The following is a 22396-nucleotide window of genomic DNA, read 5'->3' on the forward strand; positions in this document are numbered from 1 at the left end:
TATTTTTCTCAACTTTATTTTTATATTTATCACTTTTCGTTTGCCAAATTGCCACTTAATTTTTTATAAGATCAATAAATTCTGATACGAAATCTTTATTTAGGGGGGAGCCTGCTTTAGAAGCTTCAAACGAACGAATCTTTTTTTTGCTTAAATCTCTTTAAAAAATATCTAAGAATATGTCCCCAAAGTTATAAATTGGAATTTGAAATAATTTCGAAGCTAGAAAGGAAATAGTGACCGAGCTTCTAGCAGATATATTAGCGCTTGGGCAGAAAGCGAACACTTTGATGCGCGATTTCTAGGTTTTTCATTTCTACGTTTTTTCTTAATTGGCAGGCAGGATTGAAAAAAAATTAACGTCGTATGGAATTGGAGCAAAGTTTATTATCTTTGGCAATAAATTATCTTCTATTAAAAATAAAAAAGTAAGTAAAGTCAAGCTTGAACATATTTTTAAACAACATAAAGTAAATTTTTTTTGATTTTTTAAAATCGATTTTTTGAAGCCTCTAAAGCAAGCTCCCCCGTTAACACTTGCCATTATGTTCGGCGACGCGAGAGAAATGAGAATTTTTGTGCACACAGCGCCATACACGACACACATGTGTGCACACCGAGCGTAAAAATCAAACATTTCGCACACAAGCCCATACACGAGTAAACCGCAATCGTACACATACGGATCGAACGCGCATGTGTGTCGTGTACGGCCACCTTAACTCCTGAATTAACTACATTACACACCCGGCGTTCAACGGCTTCCGGCGTTCAATGCTATAACACAATCAAGAACTTGCTTTTAAATTAATCACACAAACTACTTATCAAAATTGATTTAAATTAACAGCCGTGATATAGACTACAAACAACTTGATAATCAATAACAGTTTTAAGATCAAGATAAAAAAGTACCTGATTTATTAATGAATATTATACTTTTAACCAGGGCCAGCGCCGTTCATATTGGCAAGTTTGGCATACTGGCAAATTCTCTTTAAATATTTTATTTGTTTACTTGGCAAATATTCAAAATACGCAATTGGGTTTGTTTTGAACTTCAACTGCGAAAATTTTACTTTCCATCAATATATGCAGCACAGTTTTTCACCCCAACTCAACACAGGGAAAAAGGTATTATTTGGCAACAGCCAAAGTACTATTTTAACCCAATACTCTAAAATAAATGAAAAAACAAAACTTCGTTTTAGATTCTGGCAACTTTGTGTGTTATCAGCCGTAGAAGAGAGTGTTGAAATCATATATATTTATATATATATGTATATTGGTCCTTTGATTACAAATGCAAAGGAAGTGTAATCAGAAAATTTTAAAGAGTATATATAAATTACAAATAGAATTCTATTAGATATATGGTGATGTAAACAAATAAGGATGCGCGAAATGTTTTGAATTCCGAATTATTCAATATGCGTATTCAGAGGAAGTGGGGTCGAATGTTAAAAAATAATTGGAAAAGATTACGACGAAGGCGATTGTTGATTATATTTACTGCAATAGTACTCGCTTTAATGTTTTTTGTCAGAGTAAGTAATATTATATTTACATTAAATTAATGCGCCAATAAATGATTTTTATTTCAAGAAAAAAAAATCGAGTTACACGTATTGTGAACCCATTGACGTAGTTTATACTTGGGTTAATGGATCTGATCCTATGTTTATTGATTCAGCAAGGCGTTATAATCCAAATTATGATCCGGCAAGATTCGATGACAAAAATGAGCTTCGCTATTCATTGCGATCTCTAGAAATGTATGCACCTTGGGTACGGCATGTTTACATCGTAACTAATGGACAAATTCCATATTGGCTTGATCTTAGTTTTGAAAAGGTTACGGTCGTTCCGCACGAACTACTTACTTCAAAACCAGAACTCCTACCTACATTTTCAAGCTCTGCTATTGAAACTTTCATTCATCGTATACCGCATCTCTCTCAACGTTTTCTCTATTTGAATGACGACATTTTTCTTGGTGCCCCATTATACCCAGAAGACCTTTATACTAACTCAGAAGGTGTGCGCATTTATCAAGCTTGGATGGTACCCGATTGTGCGGAAGACTGCCCTTGGACATACATCGGTGATGGGGCATGCGACCGGCATTGTAATATTGCCAAATGCCAATATGACGGAGGCGATTGTAACACATTCGGATCAGACAAAAGTGAAGAAAATACGATGGAGCAGCAGGTTGATGTAAATAAGAATGTAAAATTAATTACCCAATCGCTTTTAAACTCAACAACGCACATAGAAATAAGACATTTTCCTTTACGAAAAAAGTTTCGTAACAGAAAATATTCTGCTCAACGCAACGGCTTACACTTCCGAGAACTAGTATTACATAAAAATCTGAGTACTCTTGCAGAACTTAGACGTATTGTCGACAACTATAATAGTCAACTTAAGTCAAATAGTCACGCCAATGACCCAGTACTATCAACCGACACTTTACAAAAAAATATGGTACGATTGGAAAAAAGCGTAGAGAAAACATCGAAAAATGAATCCAGTAAAGATATATATTCTCATTCGTTAATATATACGAACATGTTGTTGAATCGTTTCTATGGATTCAAAGCTCGTAACGTGCTAGCGCATGTTGGATTCTTGCTAGATCGTAATATAATATATGCCATGCAGCAAAAATTTTTAACAGAGGTAGACGTTACTTTGTCTAATCGGTTTCGCTCAACAAATGACTTACAATTTGCTTTTATATATTACTCGTTTCTTATGAGTGAAACAACAACTTTAACAGTAGGTGAAGTGTTTGACGAGTTCGATACTGACGACTCACACACATGGTCAGATCGTGAGGTGCGAACTTTTTTGGCACGTATGTATCCTCTTCCACTGGACTGGTCAGCAGTTCGTTTCTTCGAAGAAGTTGTAAGCAACTGCTCTCGCGATCTAGATATGGTTTCACATAAAATACATAATGAATATACAACTTTGGTGTATGAACGTTACGAAGATTCAACTGTGGTGAGTGTTGCTAAATTAAATTATATTTAATTTTCAAACAATAATCATCCATACGTATTTATAGCCGACTATAACACGAGAGTTGGTCGAACAATGTCGTTTGCTGGCGGAAGCCTTAGAAACAAATTTCGCTACCCGAAGCAAATACAAATTTAACATAATTCCAAAAAGAGCTATCCATAACAATTTTATGATGTTAACATCTAACATCACCGATGTTGTAGATGGGTTTGACAAAATACGACGAAACCCACGGTGAGTAAAAAAATGCTAGTTTCTTTAGAATAGTAAAATATATATGGCATACATTTAGAAAATTCAACTGCATTAATGATAATTTGGAGCCGCTACTAGTCGAAGATAATGAACTGATCCGTCACTTGTTAGAAGACTTCTATCTTTCCTTTTTTCCTCGCCGAAGTAGTTTTGAATTACAATTTGAATATAGAAATCGCTTCACTACCTGGCACGATTACCAAAGATGGCGTAGACGTAAGCGTGCAGCTCTTGTAGTGGGTTATGCAGCTAGTGTTATACTTATTCTATTTATTGTAAGATACATATGCATACACAAAACAAAGTTTGTGCGACGCTATGTGCAAAGTCTATAAATATGTTTAGTATTATATGATATAAGGAGAAAATGTACTTATTACTTAAAAAAGATAAAATGAACGATGATTTAACAAACAGCTTAAAGAAAATCCTTTATGTCTAAAACCAAGTCTATTCTTAATACAAATGCAATATTACATATACAACAAGGAAGGGATGACTAAGTTTTGCGTTACCAATTTGTTTAGGATGGTTTGGAAAGATATGGTTTGTGCCATATACACAATCATATATACACCAATATCTATCTCAGCTAATTTTAAGAGCTACAAAGCCGAAGTTATTCGTGTGTAAGATATTGCGAGAGTATACAAATTGTTCGAAATAAATAAAAAATAGCAGTTAAGGAAGTCCTCACTTGCTGGAGAATGTTTCATAGCAGTTACCTTTTATGAACAAATTACATGTACATAAATACATTCCCTATTATTAATAAACATTCTTATAAACGGTAAGCGAAGTTTTGAGAACTTTTGTCTAGTTTTGTTAAATCATAACCGCACTCGTCAAATAAATACGAAAATATTCTGCTTTGTTAATAACAATATTAATGAAACTAGAAAAACGCATTCGTATATGGGTATATTACTGATTGAGAACGCTTGTTATCTTTAATATGATACTTGCATTGGATGTACTATATATGTATGTATGTACATAATTATATCACTATATGAAGATTTGACGGTATATTTTGAGGATATTTTCTATCTTCACCAGATAATTCAAATTTCAGATATTTTATTTTAAAGATGACATTGTATATTGATTTCAAGGTTATTTAATGATCTTACTATTAATTGTGTGAAATAAACAAGAAAAAACCTTAACATCGGCTGCAGCGAAGCTAATATACCCTTCACAGGTGCATTTCTTTTAGTAACTATGTGTTCAGTTTATATGAAAGCTATATGCTATAGTAATCTGATCTGAAAAATTTCTTCGGAGATTATTTTATTACCTTAAGCACCAGAAAATGAAAAATGTCTATTATATGTAAGCTGTGCCGTGCTTCTTCAGGGGAGTTTTCTGTAAGAAGCTCTCCGCCAATCTTACCTTTAGGTTACCAGACCACTGTAGTGTCCTTCAGATAGAAGTGACTGCTAATGAAGGAGTGTATGGACTCACTAGAAATAGCAACAAGCTACTTCAGCAGAGACTCGTTTGGGTGCCTAGACAAATCGAAATGGCTGTAAACCTCAAAAATGCTAAAATGATTCAACCCAAGGAAGAACCCTTGTCCCCCTCACATTAGAAAGGAGAATAGTTGGATCTCATTGGCGTCTAGAGTTCTAGAATTGTACCAATGGATGTTGATGGTCAACGTCCCGATCCTGTGCGCCTCCGAGATCCTTTTGACCTAGATAGAAAGTTCATCTTGCTGCAATAGTACGGGATCTTTCTGGAGACTCTCCATGAAGTAAGGTTAAAAATCTTGACGATATGGTAATATGTATATTATATAGAAGTCTTAGATTTCTCTTAACCTTACTTAATTTTCTAAAATATTAATTTCTAGTTTCGAATCAAAAATAAAGCATTAAAAATAACACAAACTACGAAATCATATGATTTTACAACAGTATTTTGAAGACTATAAAAACTTGCGCTAAATCACCAAACAATAAAATCCAGCAAGCTGGCAACTTTATACCCATATGCGTAGATTGTTGAATTTAGATTTTACGCGAGTAAGTTTAAAATTTTCGCAAAGAGAATTGTTCATTTCTGAATCCACATAAACGATGTTTTCCAAGGGAAATGCAGGCTTGAGTGTAAGACCAAATCGTAATGAAATCATACCCTTTCCTCCGTTCAAGAAACCCCAGCCTATTGGATATTTTAGCATCGTAGGTGGAGTTTTGCGAGAATATGAACCTAATGCTCAACAACTGCGTTACTACAGACCGCCGTCAGCTCAAAAATTTCCTCTTGACTTAAATGAAGGTCTTAGTTTAGCTATCAAAAAACCAGAAACAGTACAAGAAGAAGGGCTTGACCACTTATTAAAATTTATCTTTGATAATCGCGATCATTTAACAAGGTCTTTCCCTGCTTGCGAAGACAAAAAATGTCTTGTTGCTGAATTCGTGTGCTGGCGAGGGCTTTTACGTTTGTTGATGTGCACTCCATATGAATATCGAGGTGATTGGTCAATAGTTGTAACACGATTTAATGGCACATTTTATCTTTGGAAACGGGACACTGATAGTGATAAGTTTCAGCGTTCTCAAGAGACCGAACAACAGCGTACATTTGCATCATGGGGTTTCAAATTTGAACAACATTGTCTGACAGGTGCGTAGTTAAGCCAATTCTATAAATTAAATAATCCTACTCTTCACAGAATCGCCGTTTCTGGAGCCGGACACAAGTGCACCAGTCGACGAATGCAGCGAATTTTCGTGTGTTTTTACAACAAAAATTGGGAGTCTGGATGTACTATACGGTGCTGAAATGGATGGCATTGAAAGTGAGCAACCGATATTGCTGTAAGTAAAAATATTTATTTATGTTGTTTTTAGATATAGGATTTATTTTTTTAGTGATGATAACCCAACATATTTAGAAAAATTAAAATTTGTCGAAGTAAAAGTACGTCAAAGAAACCTAAATAAAAATCAAATTCAGTCTTACAAACGTCATAAAACTCGTAATTGGTGGTGCCAATCATTTTTGGTAGGTATTCAAGATATATATTTGGGCCTACGGAATGAGCAGGGACAAGTTGAACGCATCGAACACGTTGAAGTACGATCTTTACCAAAGCAAGGAATAGTAGGTATCAAGAACTAATTAAGGAATTGATATAAATTTAATATTTAAAATTTTATATTTTCAGAACGAATGGACACCAAATGTATGTGCGACATTTTTGATAGATTTTTTGAATTACGTAAAATCACTAATGTCTGAAGTAAATTGCCCGTATACTGTTTACGACTTTTACTTCAACTCCAAACGCGGTACTGTAACGTATGAATTCTTGCGAGGGAAGAACGAATATTCATTTCTACCAGACTACTACATTGAGTTAATGAACCCTAAAAACAACAGTAAAAATAGTAAATGAAATTAAAATGATACTTTGTAACAGACGTGATACATACGTAAAATATGTGAATAAATTAAATACTTTTCATACAAAATAAGACCACATTTTATTTCTTTCCTATCAGTATATTTTATTCAAATAAAAAAGTTAATTTTATCACTATTTATTATACGCTTTAACGAAAGTTTATAGATTTTCAAGCGCTGTAGTATATGCCGAACTTAACATGAGAATGTTTAAATTTATGTAATGGAAAAGTTTGAACATGTCAGTGGTGACAAAATATGCAGCGTTTTTAAGCTCTCAAAATGAAATTTCAACAAATTTCCGCATACATTTAGAGTTCTGTTTTCTTCGATTTGCCACTGCGGTCAAATTCATTGAGTTCATTGGTAGCGTGTTTGGCGATGTACTTAATGAAGTCGTCGACCTCACGTCCTTCGTTGTAAGCAACTGGTTTGTCTTTTTGATTTTTGGGCAGCCAGAAAAGTGTTGGGAATCCACGAACATTGAACTCTGGTGGAACATCGTTGGCAGTGGCATCCATTTTAACAAGTTCTACTTCTTCATTCTGCAATTTCTCGGCAACTTCATCAAATACTGGTGCCAATTTCTTGCAATGCCCACACCAAGGTGCATAAAATTCTACCAACGTATCTTTATTGTTATTAATGACTACTTCGTCGAAGTTTTTGGCAACAGCAATTTTTACGGGGGCATTATTGTTTTCTGGAATAGGCTCGGACTTCACGTAAGGCTCAAGTTCTCCATCAAGTAATTTTTCAACAAAATCTCGTAGATTTTCGACCGAAAATTCCTCCTTCAGAGCATATTTGAGATTCTTTTCATCGCGGGCTAAAATGACGGGCTTGTCTCCAACAAAGTCATAGCCATATTCATTTAGTTCATGTTGGAAATCATCTTTTGCGCTAATAGCGAATGTTGCTTTGTTAGTGAATTCCTTCGCCACTTTGAGAACGCGATTACGCCAATAATTTGTTCCTTTAGGATTCTTTACATAATCAACAGAATAGTACGCAACTATAAGTGGATTTTTAAAATCGCGAATAGTATCCTGGGTACGATGACCTACCAAACCATGGCTGTGGAAGTTTTAAAATCATCATTATTTAGTAAATAGAAAGCACAAACATTATACAACTTACAAATTCTCCTTCACGAATGTACTTAATTCAGATTCCGATGATCCCTCGAACTGAACGTTCGTTTCCTCAAATTTGTTCGCCAAATGTGGTGCACGGAAGAGCACAATCTTTTCTCTGCGCATTGTGTATATAAAAGAAATTGTTAAATTATTTCGTTTTAAAAATATAGTATAATTAAAGAAGTTTATTTTTTATAAAGTTACAAAAAATATACATCTGATCAAAAGTAATATTTGAATAAGTCTTCTAATTTAGATTAATCTTCGTTTTAGAATATTCTTTTTCGTGGGTTCACTTACGTTTCTCCATATTTAGCGAGTACATCAGGGTCATTACTATGACCAAAACGATATTTCTCTCTATTCTTATCAGCGAATTTGACGAACAGTTTAGCAAGGGCTACATCTGGGTCTTCGAAGAAGCCAAATATCGTTGTATCCTTGGTGTCTAGGAATTTATTAATTTCATCAACCGATTTAATATTTCTGGAAGCTGGTCCAACTTGAGCTCTCATGTATTTCACAATTCCACTTGCTTCTCGTGGTCCACTATAATCTTGTGAAACTGAATCACCACGGAAAATCTTAAGGGTTGGATAGCCGCTAACAGAGAATTTACCGCAAGTTTCTTTACCGGCTTCTGTGCAATCAACCTTAATAATTTAGAGTACATAAATATCTCAAATTGTATAGTTAAATTAGTTTATCCACAAACATACCTTTGCCAAAGTTATTGGAGGGTCGTCTCCCTTTACGAGCTCCGCAGCTTTGGCATACTCGGGTTTTAATCTCTTACAATGTCCACACCTAAAAATAAAACAAATTGAAAAAATTTGATAACATCAACGCTTCCTCAAAATTACAAATTTAAAAGTTTTCAAACAAAAAAATAATCTTATCTGATGTGTGTAAAGTATTTAAGGCAAAACGTTTAACGCGGTTAAAAATACAATGAAGCCTTATGTACCACATGTACTTCTTATCGCCACTAAGTGTGGTACATGCTTTAGACATTTCTACGGTGTTTTTTTCTATGAGATTCAGGGTGTGAGACCGTAAGATGCTGTTAACACATAAAAACTCATTGAATATGGTAATATTTTACAAATTTTAATTAAGGTTTCATTCAAATATTGTTACATGTTTGAACATACACATGCATATAAAAATTCCAAATTTACCCTAAACAAGGTGCAGATTAGGAGCTTTTTCAGTCGGACATAGGAAATATATGTAAACGTATACAAACTAAAATTTAAAATAATAGTTCTTAAAACAAAAAAAAAAATCATGACACACCCCAAAGTTTCTTTAAGGAAGCTAAATGTACCATATACATATTTTTATACACAGTTTTAAGTTATAATCAATCAACGTGGCTTAAAATGAGCCTTTTCTCTTTTATTTGTTGAGGAAAGTACGAGCGAGATGAAACATTTTACCGAGCAAAATTAAAATGGCTTCCAGTAGCGATGACGTGTTATTATTGTCTTGGCAATTTATGTATCAATAATATACTTTTTGTAATTTTGTTTCTAAAACTTATAACTTACCATGGTGCATAAAACATAACTAATGTAGTTTCATGTTGCTTCAACACAGAATTGAAATTGTCATCCGTCAATTCCAGCACATCTTGCTCAGCGCCAGCAACTAGTGCCACGGAAATGCAAAGTACCACTAGTAGTCGATGCATTACAAATCTCTTATAATCGGCGCCTAGTTTATTATTTATGCAATCACAACTTTTAATGAATCTTGAATTTGCTAATCGGTCTAAGTAAAATAATACTTTTCGGTAATACGATCAACCACAAAATCATCTACCGGCTTCGGATGATGAATGCAAATTAATTGATTTCTTTAGCAGTGTAGAGTTGTACATTTGTAAAGACAGGTGCTGCCATACAACAAGCTTTGGCCTTTAACTCGGACCTTTCAAAGAAAATAATATTTAACATGTGACACCGCAATGAAAAAATAATCTAAATTAATTTTTTAAATGCAATTGTAATCTATGCAAAAATAATCTAAATTAATTTTTTAAATTCTTAATAATAATATTAAGATATATTAAAAAGGAAAACTTTGTATCCTCTCTATAGATATGGCAACTTTACTTTGATTGATTTGTGTTGGCCGGCTCTGATTGGCTGAAGCTTTGTAGAGAAATTGCGTTTATCTTGGATATTAGAAAAATTAAAATTATGAATGGAAATACGGCTATTTTATGTGTTTTTTAAATATTAAATGAAAAATTCCTCAATAATACATTACAGGAACCTTAAAATTTATGATATAAGTAAAACATTCTAAATATAAAACGTCATGGCCCAAATCGGTTATTCAGAATATATTAAGTTCTTTTAGCAAATCAGTAATTTTTAAATTTAAACAAAACATTTTTTCTGTTTCATTTCATTTCACCCTGCATTAATACCATTTTTTTTGTATTTTCAGGATTATTCCATGTAAGTGGTGGTTGAAGCAGAGAACTTAAAAGTATACTTTTAAATTCTCTGCTTCTCTATACTTTTATGTTCTCTGGCTGAACACATAGAGGGTGACAGACTGCAAACTACATCTGTCAAATATTAAAATACACACGTCCTTAAGGACACTGTTATTTTGACAGCTGCACGACTACACGACTGCAGGCCGACAGTTGTCGTTCTCGCTAACTTCAAAGTGTAAACACAATGACTGCGACAGACTGCAGCAGCACGACAGTGAACTGAAAACGTCGTTGTTCATCTTACTACATGTACATTTTTAGAAGCAACAACAACACAATGGCCGCCATGTACACAAAACAATGCAGTTGTCCATTTTGTATGTACACAATTTCGTTGTGGCCATACTAATTCCTTTCACTTCAATGAAATTTTAATAGTTCAAAATGAAATTTTTTATGCAAAAAATAAGTAAATAGGTAAATATTTTTGCTTTAAATTATCAATTGTTATTACAAATGATATAATAGAGCTATAATATAGCTATTTTATGCTTTTATTTGTAAAATAACGTCAAGTTTGTTAGAGCTGTGAATAATTTTACATTTTACATATTAGTGGCATCACCACTCTACCTCCTCTTGCTGTCTTCCATTCTACTGTCAACTCTACTGTCGTTGGCAAAAATAGGAGGATATTGAAGTTAGCGAGAACGACAACTGTCGGCCTGCAGTCGTGTAGTCGTGCAGCTGTCAAAATAACACTGCCCTTAAGAACGTGTGTATTTTAATATTTGACAGATGTAGTTTGCAGTCTGCCAACGACAGTACGACGACAGTAGAATGGAAGATAGAGAGATGAGGTAGAGTGGTGATGCCACTAATATGTAAAATGTAAAATTATTCACAACTCTAACAAACTTGACGTTATTTTACAAATAAAACAATAAAATAGCTCTATTATATCATTTGTAATAACAATTGATAATTTAAAGCAAACATATTTACCTATTTACTTATTATTTGCAAAAACAATTTCACTTTTAACAAAATATTAAAATTTCATTGAAGTGAAAGGAATTAGTATGGCCACAACGAAATTGTGTACATGCAAAATGGACAACTGCGTTGTTTTGTGTGCATGCCGGCCATTGTGTTGTTGTTGCTTTTCACAAATGTACATGTAGTAAGATGCACAACGACGTTTTCAGTTCACTATCGTGCTACTGCAGTCTGTCGCGCTCTATGTGTTCCGCACTTCATTTTTACGCAATTTTTGGTTCTGCCACTAATCGCGTAAAAAAAAATCGCGTAAAAATGGTTAGTTTTCCAATATTAACTAACGAATTGGTTCCGAATATAAAAAATCTCGCGTATAACAAAATATACGCGCAAAAAAATATTCAAAAACATTACAATAAGTTTCAAATTTCAGACTTATGATTTATTCATTCATAACAACATAAAAAATACAAAACAAAAACCATATATAGAAGAGAAGAAAATAGAAAATAGGTAGATTTATTAAAAAAAACCGTTGAATGCTGTTTAATCGCTGACATTATCCGTAGTGAAAATTATTCTTATACCATGTTCAGACCGAAAATTGAAAAGATTAGATTACATTTAAGCATTTCAAAAAACAGCTGTTATTGTCATTCAAGAATTCACATCGCTTAATATTTATCAAAAGGAAAGATTGTCATATAGTTTTTTCAAATAACAGCCGTCTTTTTTTAATATTTTACATATAATAGAAATAATGGATGCATTTTTTCATTTGTTAAGTCGATTTTCAGGTGAAGTTAGATTCATTGCTTTAAAAAAAATTTGTTTGCTTACATTTTTTCCCCTTTCTAGTGTCTAAATCAGCTGTGATAATGTAACAGATTTCCAGTGCTGACAAGTAGATTGCGCAAAATCAGAGTCGCACAGAGAGATTTAGCGTGGATCAGTTTGAAATCATTTCAATGAAGTGATTTGGAACTGTCATTTTTGTATGGCGAAATTTTGATAAATTTTTAAGATTAGTGGGATAATCCATTCAACAGCCGAAATCGTGTGATTAAGTGTCGGTCTGAACATGGTATTAGCCGCTTATTTTGATGGCCGGCACTGATATCACTAGAATTTGTGTCAGAATCAATAGTAAGAACTATGGATTGATGTTCTGATTGACTTAGCATCTCCGACTGAGTTTGCACCATAAATTCAGTTAATTTTGTTTGAATGCTTCTCTTTGGACCCAATAAATTCCGATGTAGTTCTTTATATCTTAACATGCAGAGACTCAATTCTTTTTGAAAAATTCGTGCACGTTCGGCATCAATATCATTTGCTACAAAATAATTTTCCAATTCTGCTGCAAGTTTAAGACCAAGCAAAAACGAAAAAAGCAATGGCGTTAAAGTTCCGCGTAAAAAGGAATCGCTGCAAAAATAACCACGTTAAAGTGAAATAGCGTAAAAAGAGATCGCGTAAAAAAGGACTGAGTGTATTCTTTTCCATAAGCAATATAGAGTCTCTAGACAATAACTGCAGCAATAAAGTTAGTATACCATTAACTTTTGCTTGTCGTTAGAATTGTTGAAACCATGTGGTATCTCCACAATTTTGTTATTGTTTTTTTTTTTTGTCAAAACGAACAAAGCTGCATTACTATCATATTTGATGTAGATTTAGTTCTTGCTTTCAAGTTAATTTATATTGGTTTTAATATGTTGCAATTAAAGGATAGAAACTCTTTGAACCTTGAAGGATACACGATAATAATACCCAGTATATGTGTGGGAAATGCGGCACAACTGGCTTGTGATTTGTTGATAGCATCGAAAAAAATGCGACGAGTGGGAAATCTTATGCATCCAGCATTGATTCCTGTTTTTGGCCCATCAGCTTACCAACATGATCCGGAAGAGAGGGTCGCTGCTTGTGAAATATATGAATGTACTGCCAATAAATTGGTCGTTTTTCAATTTCGAACTCCTCTCATATCACGTCATTCACAGAGTCTACATAATTACATAGCGGAGTTAGTACGTCCTGCTGAGAGAGTGGTAATACTCAGCGCAAGTTTCGGTTTCGAGAAACGTGAAATAGGTACTTCGCCATATGAATACTGCGTTTCCAATAGCTTTCGTGAAAATCATGAAACTCAATTAGCTAACGTAAAATGGATGGAATTCAAAGGAAATACAGTGTTTGGTGGAGGCAATGGCTTACAATTATATCGCTTATTAGAAGAAAAACAAGTTCCTGTAATGTTGCTTTTTCGGTATGTTCTCGAAGGAGATAATTCGACTGATGCTACGCTCATAATCCGAGAACTAAACGATTTGTGCTCGAGCTTTTTACGATTGGAAGTAGAAGATAAATCCATAAAGCTAATTGTTCCAGTATCATGGAAATTACTGTTTGGAAACGACGTAACTTCTTTGATTTTCTAGTTTAAAATTTTGTTTATATTTATTTTAAGGTGTGTGTTAAAACTACAATTGTTTAATATATTTTTTTAAATACTTTGCTTTTTTCGCATTATACTAAATTACACGCATTTGTAGGGATACAATAAAATATGAGGCAATTTCAGGACTTACCTTTCTTTAAAATATGTTTGGATCGATAAGCAGGTAATGTTTTTGGGGAATCATTTTGAATTTACAAATTTGGTCGATTTACGCTTAGTTCCCTTTCACTTGCTTAGATCCAGTTCATGTAGTTTATTAATGTAATGGGTTAAGGATATTACAAGCAAATAAACAATGTCCAACCATTAAACATATTTATCACTAAAAATAATTTCTTGTACCATTCGAGAGGGTATTCAAATGTTCTCTAAGTTTTTGGTAGAAGTCATTAAAATATGCAAAACGATGAATGATTAAATATGAGAATTCAAAATAAACCATAGGATTTGAAAGGTTACATCTCAGTTTAAGGTATCTAACTTTGTACAATATTATGACATGAAAATTAGAAAAGAAATTTCAACTTGAATGATAAAAATAAGCTTAATCATACCGTACAAAAATCTGTTTATTAGCTCTGATATTGGAAAATAATGTTTAATCGTCAGTCCATGTACATACCTATGAAAAGATCAAAGTCAACATTTCTTCATTCTTCGGAAACAAAGGTCGTTTGTAGATATTTTTCCCTTTATTTCGTTTCTAATATGCTAAAATAGTAATTTTAATTATTGCGCACTCTTTCAAAGGCAACGCGGTATTTCGAAACTAAGCTTTCCAATCGTTTGAAAAAATGGCTTGCACGTGTTTCCAATAAAAAAGCATGAGCATGAGCCATCGCATGTACAAAGGAGTTTGGTTAATTTTGTGAATTCGTCATAAAGGATGCCTGCAGAATGGACGTTGAAAGCCCAGCCGAGCCTAAAGTTGATTTTAATCGTATGCAAAAATAGATGGTTGCTTCCTTTTTGTTGTAACGTTTATCTAGTCCCCGTTCAGATAATGCGGGAACTAGTTGTACATTGCACATGTGTATGTATGTTTGATATGTCAGGGTCGATTCTGGATAAGTAGGAGTTTAACGTGCTACTATATCCAGAATGAAGCTGCGCAAGATTCAACTCGAGCTCCACGTCTGCAATGGGTTGTGGTTTGACGTATTGTTTCAAATCGTCGACGCAGTTGAGGAAGGACCTCTTGATGCTCCTAAAAGGCGTAACTGTTTGGAGAGGAGTACGACCCTCACTGTGCAAGTGTTCTATGCGAGACATCAACGTTCGGTGTGTTTAACGTGGGTACCTGCTGACGACAGCCTTACCCCACGGCGCTCAAAAGCACAGCGGATCAAATCAATGCGTTGATCAGCGCCCTGAGAATGCTAAGCATTTTCAGTACCAATTGGCAGTGTGGAATGGACATACTAACCATCTTTGTAGGGGTCGAGACCCATCTAAAACCTCTGCAGTGCTTTGGGCCCGGCACCCGGTTGCAATGCAACTCCACATTCAACTGACAAAGCCAGTTCTTCCCGCATTTGGGTTTTAACCACAACCACCACGATACTCCCCGAGGGGCCAGTCCGCATGAGCAGATTGGAGGAAGGGCTCTTGCTCGCCGTGGTAACAGAATTAAGTCTCCGGTCAGACCTCGTAGCCGAAACTACTACCAGTTGAGCTTCCATACTGCTTTGGACTGGTTGCCAGGGGTTGAACCCCTTACATACATCACATACGCACACCGCTCATACAAAAACTAAGCCTAATTCCCAGCGAACCGCCTTCGCCGCTTAAATAATTCACGCGCAAATGACCCTAACTGTTCAGTATTCCGACTAGTGGAGATCACACACTAACATCTAATTGTCCATCAGTCCAGCTAATCCCCATACCACCCAGATCCCTAATGTCCGAGTACATCGAGCACTCTGCAATTAAATGCCACCAATTTTCTAACCCCGACGTATTCGATAGGTGCCTCTGATGCAAAAATGCATTCAGAGGCCCATGCCCCGTAAACAGAAAACCCAGACTCAGACAGAATCTTAAGTCTGGGTTATCCTCAACGAACCGAATGTACTTGTACGTCACTCGGCCGTTAGGACTATTGTCCCAACGTTCTTGCCACCTACACCTAACCCTATCATCCAGAAGCCTCTTGTTCCCCAGATATCCCTCCCTTTCCACATCATCGTCGTAAATCCAATCATTCCGCAGCAATGACACACTCAAACCCCTTCTTAACCTGAATGAAACAGCACGCTGTATGACAATCAGGTCTAGAGGGGGTGCACCTAATAAAACCTGCATCGCATCCGTTGAGACGGTGCGACATATAGGAAAACAAGCAAGCATCATACATCGCTGTATTAAGAGGAGTTTTATATGCTAATTTTACTTTTTTAAAGGTATTCAGTACAACAGAGTATTATTTGCGGTTACGGATGCGGCGGCGTACATGTTATCAACTATGAAGGCTATGAAGACGTTGTACCCAAAGATGTTGCATTGCACATGCTTCGCCCATGACGTGCATAGAATAGCGGAGTTCGTACGACTCGAATTTACAGATGTCAATGCACTTATTTCGAATGTGAAATCAATCTATTGCAAGGTATCACCTCAATTTGAACAAATTAAGTAAATGTTCACCAATAATATTTTTTGTTTTAAAGCACCGTCTCGACGCCGTCAATTCAGGGCAGACTTTCCAGAGTTGAAACTACCCCCACAACCTTGTATAACTAGGTGGGGTACATGGATTGATGCGGCTGAATATTATTGCGATCATTTATATCACGTAGATTCAGCAATTAATAAACTCAGCAATGACGACTCAGACGTTATTTGTCGAACTAAAGAAATATTAAAAAATAAGAACCTGAAAAATGAACTTATTTTTATCAAATCAAACTTTGTTTGCCTTTGTGCAGGGATTGAAAAGCTGCAAACAAAAGGCCTATCTTTGCAAAAAGGTATTGACGCCATGGAAGTTGTAAATCAATCATTAACACAAATCGAGGATAAACGCTTTTTGCAAAAATTAAATGCAGTTCTAAAAAGAAATGAAGGCTACACGTCTTTATGCAAAATTAAAAGAATTATTTTCAATAACTCGAAGGAAAATGATAACTTCATCGATTCTTTAACACCGTTGGAAGTTGCTAATTTTAAATACTGTCCAGTGACTTCAGTGGACGTTGAAAGATCTTTTTCCGTTTACACCACTTTGTTAAATGAAAAACGACGATCGCTTTTATTTGAAAGTTTGAAGCAACATTTAATTGTGCATTGCAATTTTTCTCTTTTTAACAACAATGAAAATTAAAACAAATAAAACAAAATTTTTTGATTAATTGAATACTTTTTTATTGTGCATATTCGCGAGCATATTTCAGCCTTTTTTAGTGCATATCTAAGCGCTTAAAACTGCATTTTTCGTGCATATTTTGGTTGGCCCTGATGATCACTCAATCCCCACGCTCCCTTAACCTCCCATCTAACGCTGAAAGCCCTACTTGCTGTCTCATTCCCACGCGTCACGTCAATGTTGCTCACGCCCACAGGTCCATCGAACGTATACCATTCGCTCGGCTCATTCAAAATGTGGATGCTATTAGCCACCATCCATTCGCCTAATGCATCGCCTTGACTGTGGCTTTGGTATCCAGACGAATACCGGGATACCTTACTAAACCACATCGAGGACGAGGCATTCGCATCCAGCCCTAGGATAAATGGGCTACTACTCGCAAGTAGTAGGAGCTTATCCATGTAGTCCAGGTAGGGCTCTAGGGGCTCGCTATATTTACAATATAAACTAGCGACAATCAACCTCCGAACTCCCCTTCTACAGCTACACATACACCCAGTTGTGAAGAATCCACAACTACGCAATTGTAGCGTGGATCATTCACAACTATTGCGGCGTTAGCTCTAAGGTCCGTGAAGACCTTAAAGTTGCCATGAAGACCCCGAACCACCCCTTTGGTGGCGTAGGGCTCCTGGAGTAGAGCGATACCACACCCACCCACAACCATGCAACCCCCCAACTCGCACATCTCGGCATAAGAGCCCTGACAGTTGAGCTGGATGATTCCACCCTTCAGTGTCTGGCGAGGGCGCCCTCAACAATGCCACAATAGATAGGGCAGACCGGGCTGAAATCCTGGAGGTTCAGCCGGAGTAGTTCCTCCATGAATTCTTGATGGGGATTCTCCGTATGGACCCCCTGGATCACCACCCGACGACCCAACTTCCGGTTGACAGTCACGTCCAACCCCACCTCCTCGATTTTCTTGTTATTCGCCACTCTCTCCCTCTCTAAAACAGAGAGAGTGCGAATAACCACCTCCCTTAATTGGTTTGACTTCGCGGACCCACGTGAGAGATCCACTTCCTTGACCACTTTTTTAATTACCTCCTTAGAGGAAGTTTCAGGCCCCTTACTCCTGACAACGACCGACTACGTCTCCACAGGCTTCGGCGTCACCTGTGTGATTGCTTCCAGCACAGGTGCTGGAGGCGCAGGCATCGGTGCCGACGGAGCCGGCATTGACTTGCTCGGCGCCGAAGAGAAGTGTCTGCCACAACTTCCGCCCTCTTGACGCGGCGACCCCAAACTCGGCTTACTCCGCGGTGGGGACCTTAACGCTCCCATCGCTTCCCCCTCACCACCCGTCGTGGAATCATCCACCACCGTAGAAGTGGCGGATTCTCCGCTTCCAGCGAGGGTCTTCGTCCTCCTTTTCCGTCCAGGGGGAATCTCGCTTCCCGACAATCCTTTCAGTCAAACTGATCGTTGGCTAAACGTTTCGCTATTACGACCGTTGGTCCTCACAAGAGTCGCAATCTCCAACGCTGGACAGATGCTTGCACCCTTTGGGCAATCCTGTCCAGATTCTCCTGACACTGAGCCAACTAAACGCCAGATGCTCAGCACAGAACTACTGGCATGCAGTCCAGTCAGCAAGAATGCCAACAACACGGTGCTACACTGGAACCGTGTGAAGCTTCCGCCAATAACAACAACGTGCATGACCACGTTGCCCGTATATTGGTAGTAATAAAAAAAGACTACTCACCCTTTATATTACGCCGAGTCAGTACACAAAATTGTACAAAGAATGTGTACCCGCACAAATCACTCGCAATAACCCTCACACCCAACGATCGCACAAACAATTTAACCGACCGCTACGTACACGCGCCAGGCAATAACGGTGCCAGCTAAAACGCGTAAACAAATTACCGCACAAAAGAGAATAGCAAAATATCGCAGAAAAAACGATGCCCACGCATGTCTATCCGCGTCGACAGTCAACTAACGAATGAAAGAGGGATCCTATTGTAATCCGGAGTGTAGTGTTCTGACATGTCTGCAGCTTCCTCGTCTGCGTTTCACAGCTTCCAAATTTTCACGCCATCGACTGCAATATTAAGGTCAAGTCTGTACTCCTTCGCTCAGTTTTAAATATGGTTGCCGTGGATTTAGTGGAGCAGAGTCTTAGGCTCCGTACAGCGAGAAAGGTCGGAGAGATACCCGTTTACTTTTGAGAACATGTCATCGATTCCATTGCCCGACGTCATTATCATGGTGATAGAAATTCCCTCTGGTGGTTGAGAGAACTTCGAAATATAGAAATTAAACAGCAATGGGAGAGGACGCCACTCTACGTAACCATTTTTTTGATTCTTCTCAATTTCTCAGTGCCAAAGGCTTTTTACAAGCCCACGCTACGTCCTCTCGCAGGGTAGTTATTGGTTAAGACCATGAACTATCTAGGCGTCGGGAGTAGCAAGGCCTAAAGTGTCTTCACTACTGGGGAAAGGAGAGTTATCGGGCCATAGAACTTCCCTTTGTGGGCGGGATTCCCAGGTTTCAGCAGGGGGCCGATTTTCCACACATCGAGTATTTGAAGAGTAGTCAGCAACAGATTGAGGACTTTGGTGAGGAAACTTACTCCCGTCGGCGAAGGTGCTTTATCATCAGCATGTTTATTCCATCAGGGCCAATGGATTTGGAGGGTTATGCTTTATTGATGACACTCCGAATCTCCTCATCGGTGAAAGTAAGTGGTGCGCAGTCATTTGGCATTTAGCGCAGTCGTCGGATAACACATCCTTTGGCTTTGTCTACCGAAGGGTGTAGTGTAAATTGCTGGCTAAAATAGCTCGCGTACTTCTTCGGGACCGAAGGGGCCTATTCATTGAATTTAATTTCAACTCGGTCATCATGTTTCTTCGGGTTAAACAAAGCCTTGACAGTAGTCTAAACCTTACTGACGCCGGTAAAGAGGTTCTCCAAATCGAGAACCCTTATGGCGATTATATCCGTAGTTAGATTGTTTTGTTAAAATTAACGAAGGTACGGCTGTCCACAAAAATAAAGTCGGGAGGTTTCTCGATCGAGATAATTAGGCGAGAGTTATAAGCCATAGGTTATGTTGGGTTATTTATCGGACCACTACTACCGATGATAATATCGGTCGAGCTATTATGGGTGCCTATAATTCTGGCGAGGACTTTGTTATTCGTTGTGCAGAATTCGAATCGTCTATCTGTTCCGCCAGCTGCATCTCCCTATGATAATTTGGCATGCAGGAATCGTGATGCGCATTAAAGTCGCCTAATACCAAACGGTTTTCACCACGAAGTAGCGCACCTATGTTCGGGGGATATCTTGTAGGGCAAAATGTAACTCGGAGGGATGCTGTACCCCGACATTCAAGAGTAGCATTACTGCGGTCGATATCGCCATCGACAGAACGATATTGCATATTGTTGTCCCTCCACCATTGTCTCACTCGCGATCCTTACGTAGGACTTTGAAACCTGCATAACTCAGAAGATCTGAGCCGCTGTTTAACTTGGTTTCTTGGACCGCAGCTATCGATACACGTTTCTGAACTATCTTCTCGATCTTACTTTGGAATCCATTGCATTTGAATTGTAGAACTCTATTTTGTCGCGAGTGTCCGTGGGTGGTCCTGGGGATGAGGGGGCACCGTGTAGGTGGTGATTGTTGCAGGGACGTCGTCGCACCGTAATGTTGGTTGGCGACTTTGTGCAGATTGTACAGTCGTAGAGGCTAATGTCGCAGTAGTGCGTTGACAGCATGAGGCCACGTTACCCGTGGTCCACTCCCAGTGTGTCATAAGACCTGAGCAGGTCTTAATATGGCTCCCTCCATCCACAATTCCCACGACAGCCAGTTCTACGCAACGGAATTGACTCGGTTTTCATCCGACCAAGGGCTGTTTTTTCGCCGATCTAAAAAAAAAATGGCTCCATCCACTGCATGTATTGCAGCTAACTGAGGAAGGATGCGGAGCAACCCTTCATGACGACAAACTTAATTTAGAACTCACCGATCCCAAAGAGGTTAGATTTCCTAAAAAACAGATCTTGGCCGGATAAAATCATGCTTTACACAAGCGTGGTTATCAAAGAAAAGCTAATTTGCCTATAAAAACGTCTTTATTAAGCACTTCTAATTGCATTGATAATTCACAAAATATTAGCACATTTCAAATAAAAAATGCACAAAAAAGAAATTCCCCTTAATTTGTACTATTTACAATTGCTCTGAGCAGCACTCTGCAGTGCCTGTACGGTTTCGTTTGAAAATGTAAGCACAAAGTTTTAAAGCTATGCGCTCGGCTCGGCTTCAAGCAAGTTAATTTTTACAAAAGATAAATTTTTGAGCTGCATCGAGAAGTGCCCTCCTTATTAATACTCTTAAGACTAACTTTTACATGGCTCTTCCTGCTATTTATATTAACTAATGTGTTTACTTATTACTAGTTTGTTGAAATAAAATATTTTGTTGCTTATACCATGTTCAGACCGACACTTAATCACACGATTTCGGCTGTTGAATGGATTATCCCACTAATCTTAAAAATTTATCAAGATTTCGCCATACAAAAATGACAGTTCCAAATCACTTCATTGAAATGATTTGAAACTGATCCACGCTAAATCTCTCTGTGCGACTCCGATTTTGCGCAATCTATTCTATACATTATCACAGCTGATTTAGACACTACAAAGGGAAAAAAATGTAAACAAACAAATTTTTTTAAAGCAATGAATCTAATTTCATCTGAAAATCGACTTAACAAATAATGCATCCATTATTTCTATTATATGCAAAATATTTAAAAAAGCCGTCTTTTTATTTCAAAATACTATATGACAATCTTTTCTTTTGATAAATATTAAGCGATGTGAATTCTTGAATGACAATAACAGCTGTTTTTTGATCTTTCTAACGGCAGTGAGAACACTGTTGGGTTATGAAATGCTTAAATATAATCTATGTCTGAACATGGTATTAGATACATTTCCTTTGTTCTGAGATAAGGTTGTTTTGATATTTTTTGTTAAGGATATTTTGATAAAATAATATTATAAGGAATATATTCCTTAATTAGCGTCCACTCTGTAGACACCCTAAGAAAATCAGTTCTGGTAGCGCTCTGCGTAACAAACTTATGATTTTATCGATACCAAACTTGCAGGGCGAGTTATCTAAAAAAATTTCGCAAAAATGTATGTCAGAATAGAAATACCGGAAACTTATCTCCAGGATTGCACAGTAAAGTCTGTAAAATTTCCAGGGAAAGTGTA

At 37.0% G+C, this 22396-nt stretch overlaps 4 protein-coding genes across 6 annotated transcripts; 3 read left to right on the forward strand and 1 right to left on the reverse strand.

The window, feature by feature from the left end:
• Positions 1–1254: 1254 nt before the first annotated feature.
• LOC126755232 (N-acetylglucosamine-1-phosphotransferase subunits alpha/beta) lies at positions 1255–10396 on the forward strand. Of its 2 annotated transcripts, none has more exons than XM_050467644.1 (4): positions 1255–1547; positions 1606–3012; positions 3077–3267; positions 10308–10396. In XM_050467644.1, exons 1-4 carry the CDS (start codon positions 1431–1433, stop codon positions 10345–10347), a joined length of 1755 nt encoding a protein of 584 aa, XP_050323601.1. In that variant the 5' UTR covers positions 1255–1430; the 3' UTR covers positions 10348–10396. The 2 variants fall into 2 exon arrangements, with proteins under 2 accessions (XP_050323601.1, XP_050323600.1); XM_050467643.1 differs by lacking the exon at positions 10308–10396 and adding an exon at positions 3326–4087 and having other exon boundaries at positions 1258–1547.
• LOC126755238 (decapping nuclease DXO homolog) lies at positions 4633–6779 on the forward strand. Of its 2 annotated transcripts, none has more exons than XM_050467660.1 (4): positions 4633–5925; positions 5975–6119; positions 6174–6409; positions 6470–6632. In XM_050467660.1, exons 1-4 carry the CDS (start codon positions 5373–5375, stop codon positions 6541–6543), a joined length of 1008 nt encoding a protein of 335 aa, XP_050323617.1. In that variant the 5' UTR covers positions 4633–5372; the 3' UTR covers positions 6544–6632. The 2 variants fall into 2 exon arrangements, with proteins under 2 accessions (XP_050323617.1, XP_050323616.1); XM_050467659.1 differs by having other exon boundaries at positions 5143–5925; positions 6174–6405; positions 6470–6779.
• Positions 6830–9704, reverse strand: LOC126755235 (protein disulfide-isomerase A3). Its single transcript, XM_050467655.1, has 5 exons — positions 9401–9704; positions 8567–8654; positions 8148–8500; positions 7849–7962; positions 6830–7785 (listed from the first exon to the last, which is right to left on the reverse strand). The coding sequence occupies exons 1-5, from the start codon at positions 9541–9543 to the stop codon at positions 7020–7022; spliced, it is 1464 nt and encodes a 487-aa protein (XP_050323612.1). The 5' UTR covers positions 9544–9704; the 3' UTR covers positions 6830–7019.
• Positions 10397–13109: 2713 nt separating the features above from the next.
• On the forward strand, positions 13110–14080 carry LOC126755243 (proteasome assembly chaperone 2). Its single transcript, XM_050467667.1, has 2 exons — positions 13110–13245; positions 13308–14080. Exons 1-2 carry the CDS (start codon positions 13204–13206, stop codon positions 13743–13745), a joined length of 480 nt encoding a protein of 159 aa, XP_050323624.1. The 5' UTR covers positions 13110–13203; the 3' UTR covers positions 13746–14080.
• Positions 14081–22396: the final 8316 nt, after the last annotated feature.

Source organism: Bactrocera neohumeralis, chromosome 4 (assembly GCF_024586455.1).
Source record: "Bactrocera neohumeralis isolate Rockhampton chromosome 4, APGP_CSIRO_Bneo_wtdbg2-racon-allhic-juicebox.fasta_v2, whole genome shotgun sequence".
NCBI lineage: Eukaryota > Metazoa > Arthropoda > Insecta > Diptera > Tephritidae > Bactrocera > Bactrocera neohumeralis.

Bases quoted from the DNA above. Each gene is read 5' to 3' on its own strand.
- LOC126755232 (XM_050467643.1), top strand. From the start codon at position 1,431: ATGCGTATTCAGAGGAAGTGGGGTCGAATGTTAAAAAATAATTGGAAA. The intron at 3,013-3,076 runs GTGAGTGTTGCT...ACGTATTTATAG, and splicing joins GTTACGAAGATTCAACTGTG to CCGACTATAACACGAGAGTT. The intron at 3,268-3,325 runs GTGAGTAAAAAA...GCATACATTTAG, and splicing joins AAAATACGACGAAACCCACG to AAAATTCAACTGCATTAATG.
- LOC126755238 (XM_050467659.1), top strand. From the start codon at position 5,373: ATGTTTTCCAAGGGAAATGCAGGCTTGAGTGTAAGACCAAATCGTAAT. The intron at 5,926-5,974 runs GTGCGTAGTTAA...TACTCTTCACAG, and splicing joins TGAACAACATTGTCTGACAG to AATCGCCGTTTCTGGAGCCG. The intron at 6,406-6,469 runs GTAGGTATCAAG...TTATATTTTCAG, and splicing joins CTTTACCAAAGCAAGGAATA to AACGAATGGACACCAAATGT.
- LOC126755235 (XM_050467655.1), bottom strand. From the start codon at position 9,543: ATGCATCGACTACTAGTGGTACTTTGCATTTCCGTGGCACTAGTTGCT. The intron at 8,655-9,400 runs GTAAGTTATAAG...TTTTATTTTTAG, and splicing joins GTTATGTTTTATGCACCATG to GTGTGGACATTGTAAGAGAT. The intron at 7,963-8,147 runs GTAAGTGAACCC...CACAATGCGCAG, and splicing joins CTCGCTAAATATGGAGAAAC to AGAAAAGATTGTGCTCTTCC.
- LOC126755243 (XM_050467667.1), top strand. From the start codon at position 13,204: ATGATCCGGAAGAGAGGGTCGCTGCTTGTGAAATATATGAAT. The intron at 13,246-13,307 runs GTACTGCCAATA...CGTCATTCACAG, and splicing joins TGCTTGTGAAATATATGAAT to AGTCTACATAATTACATAGC.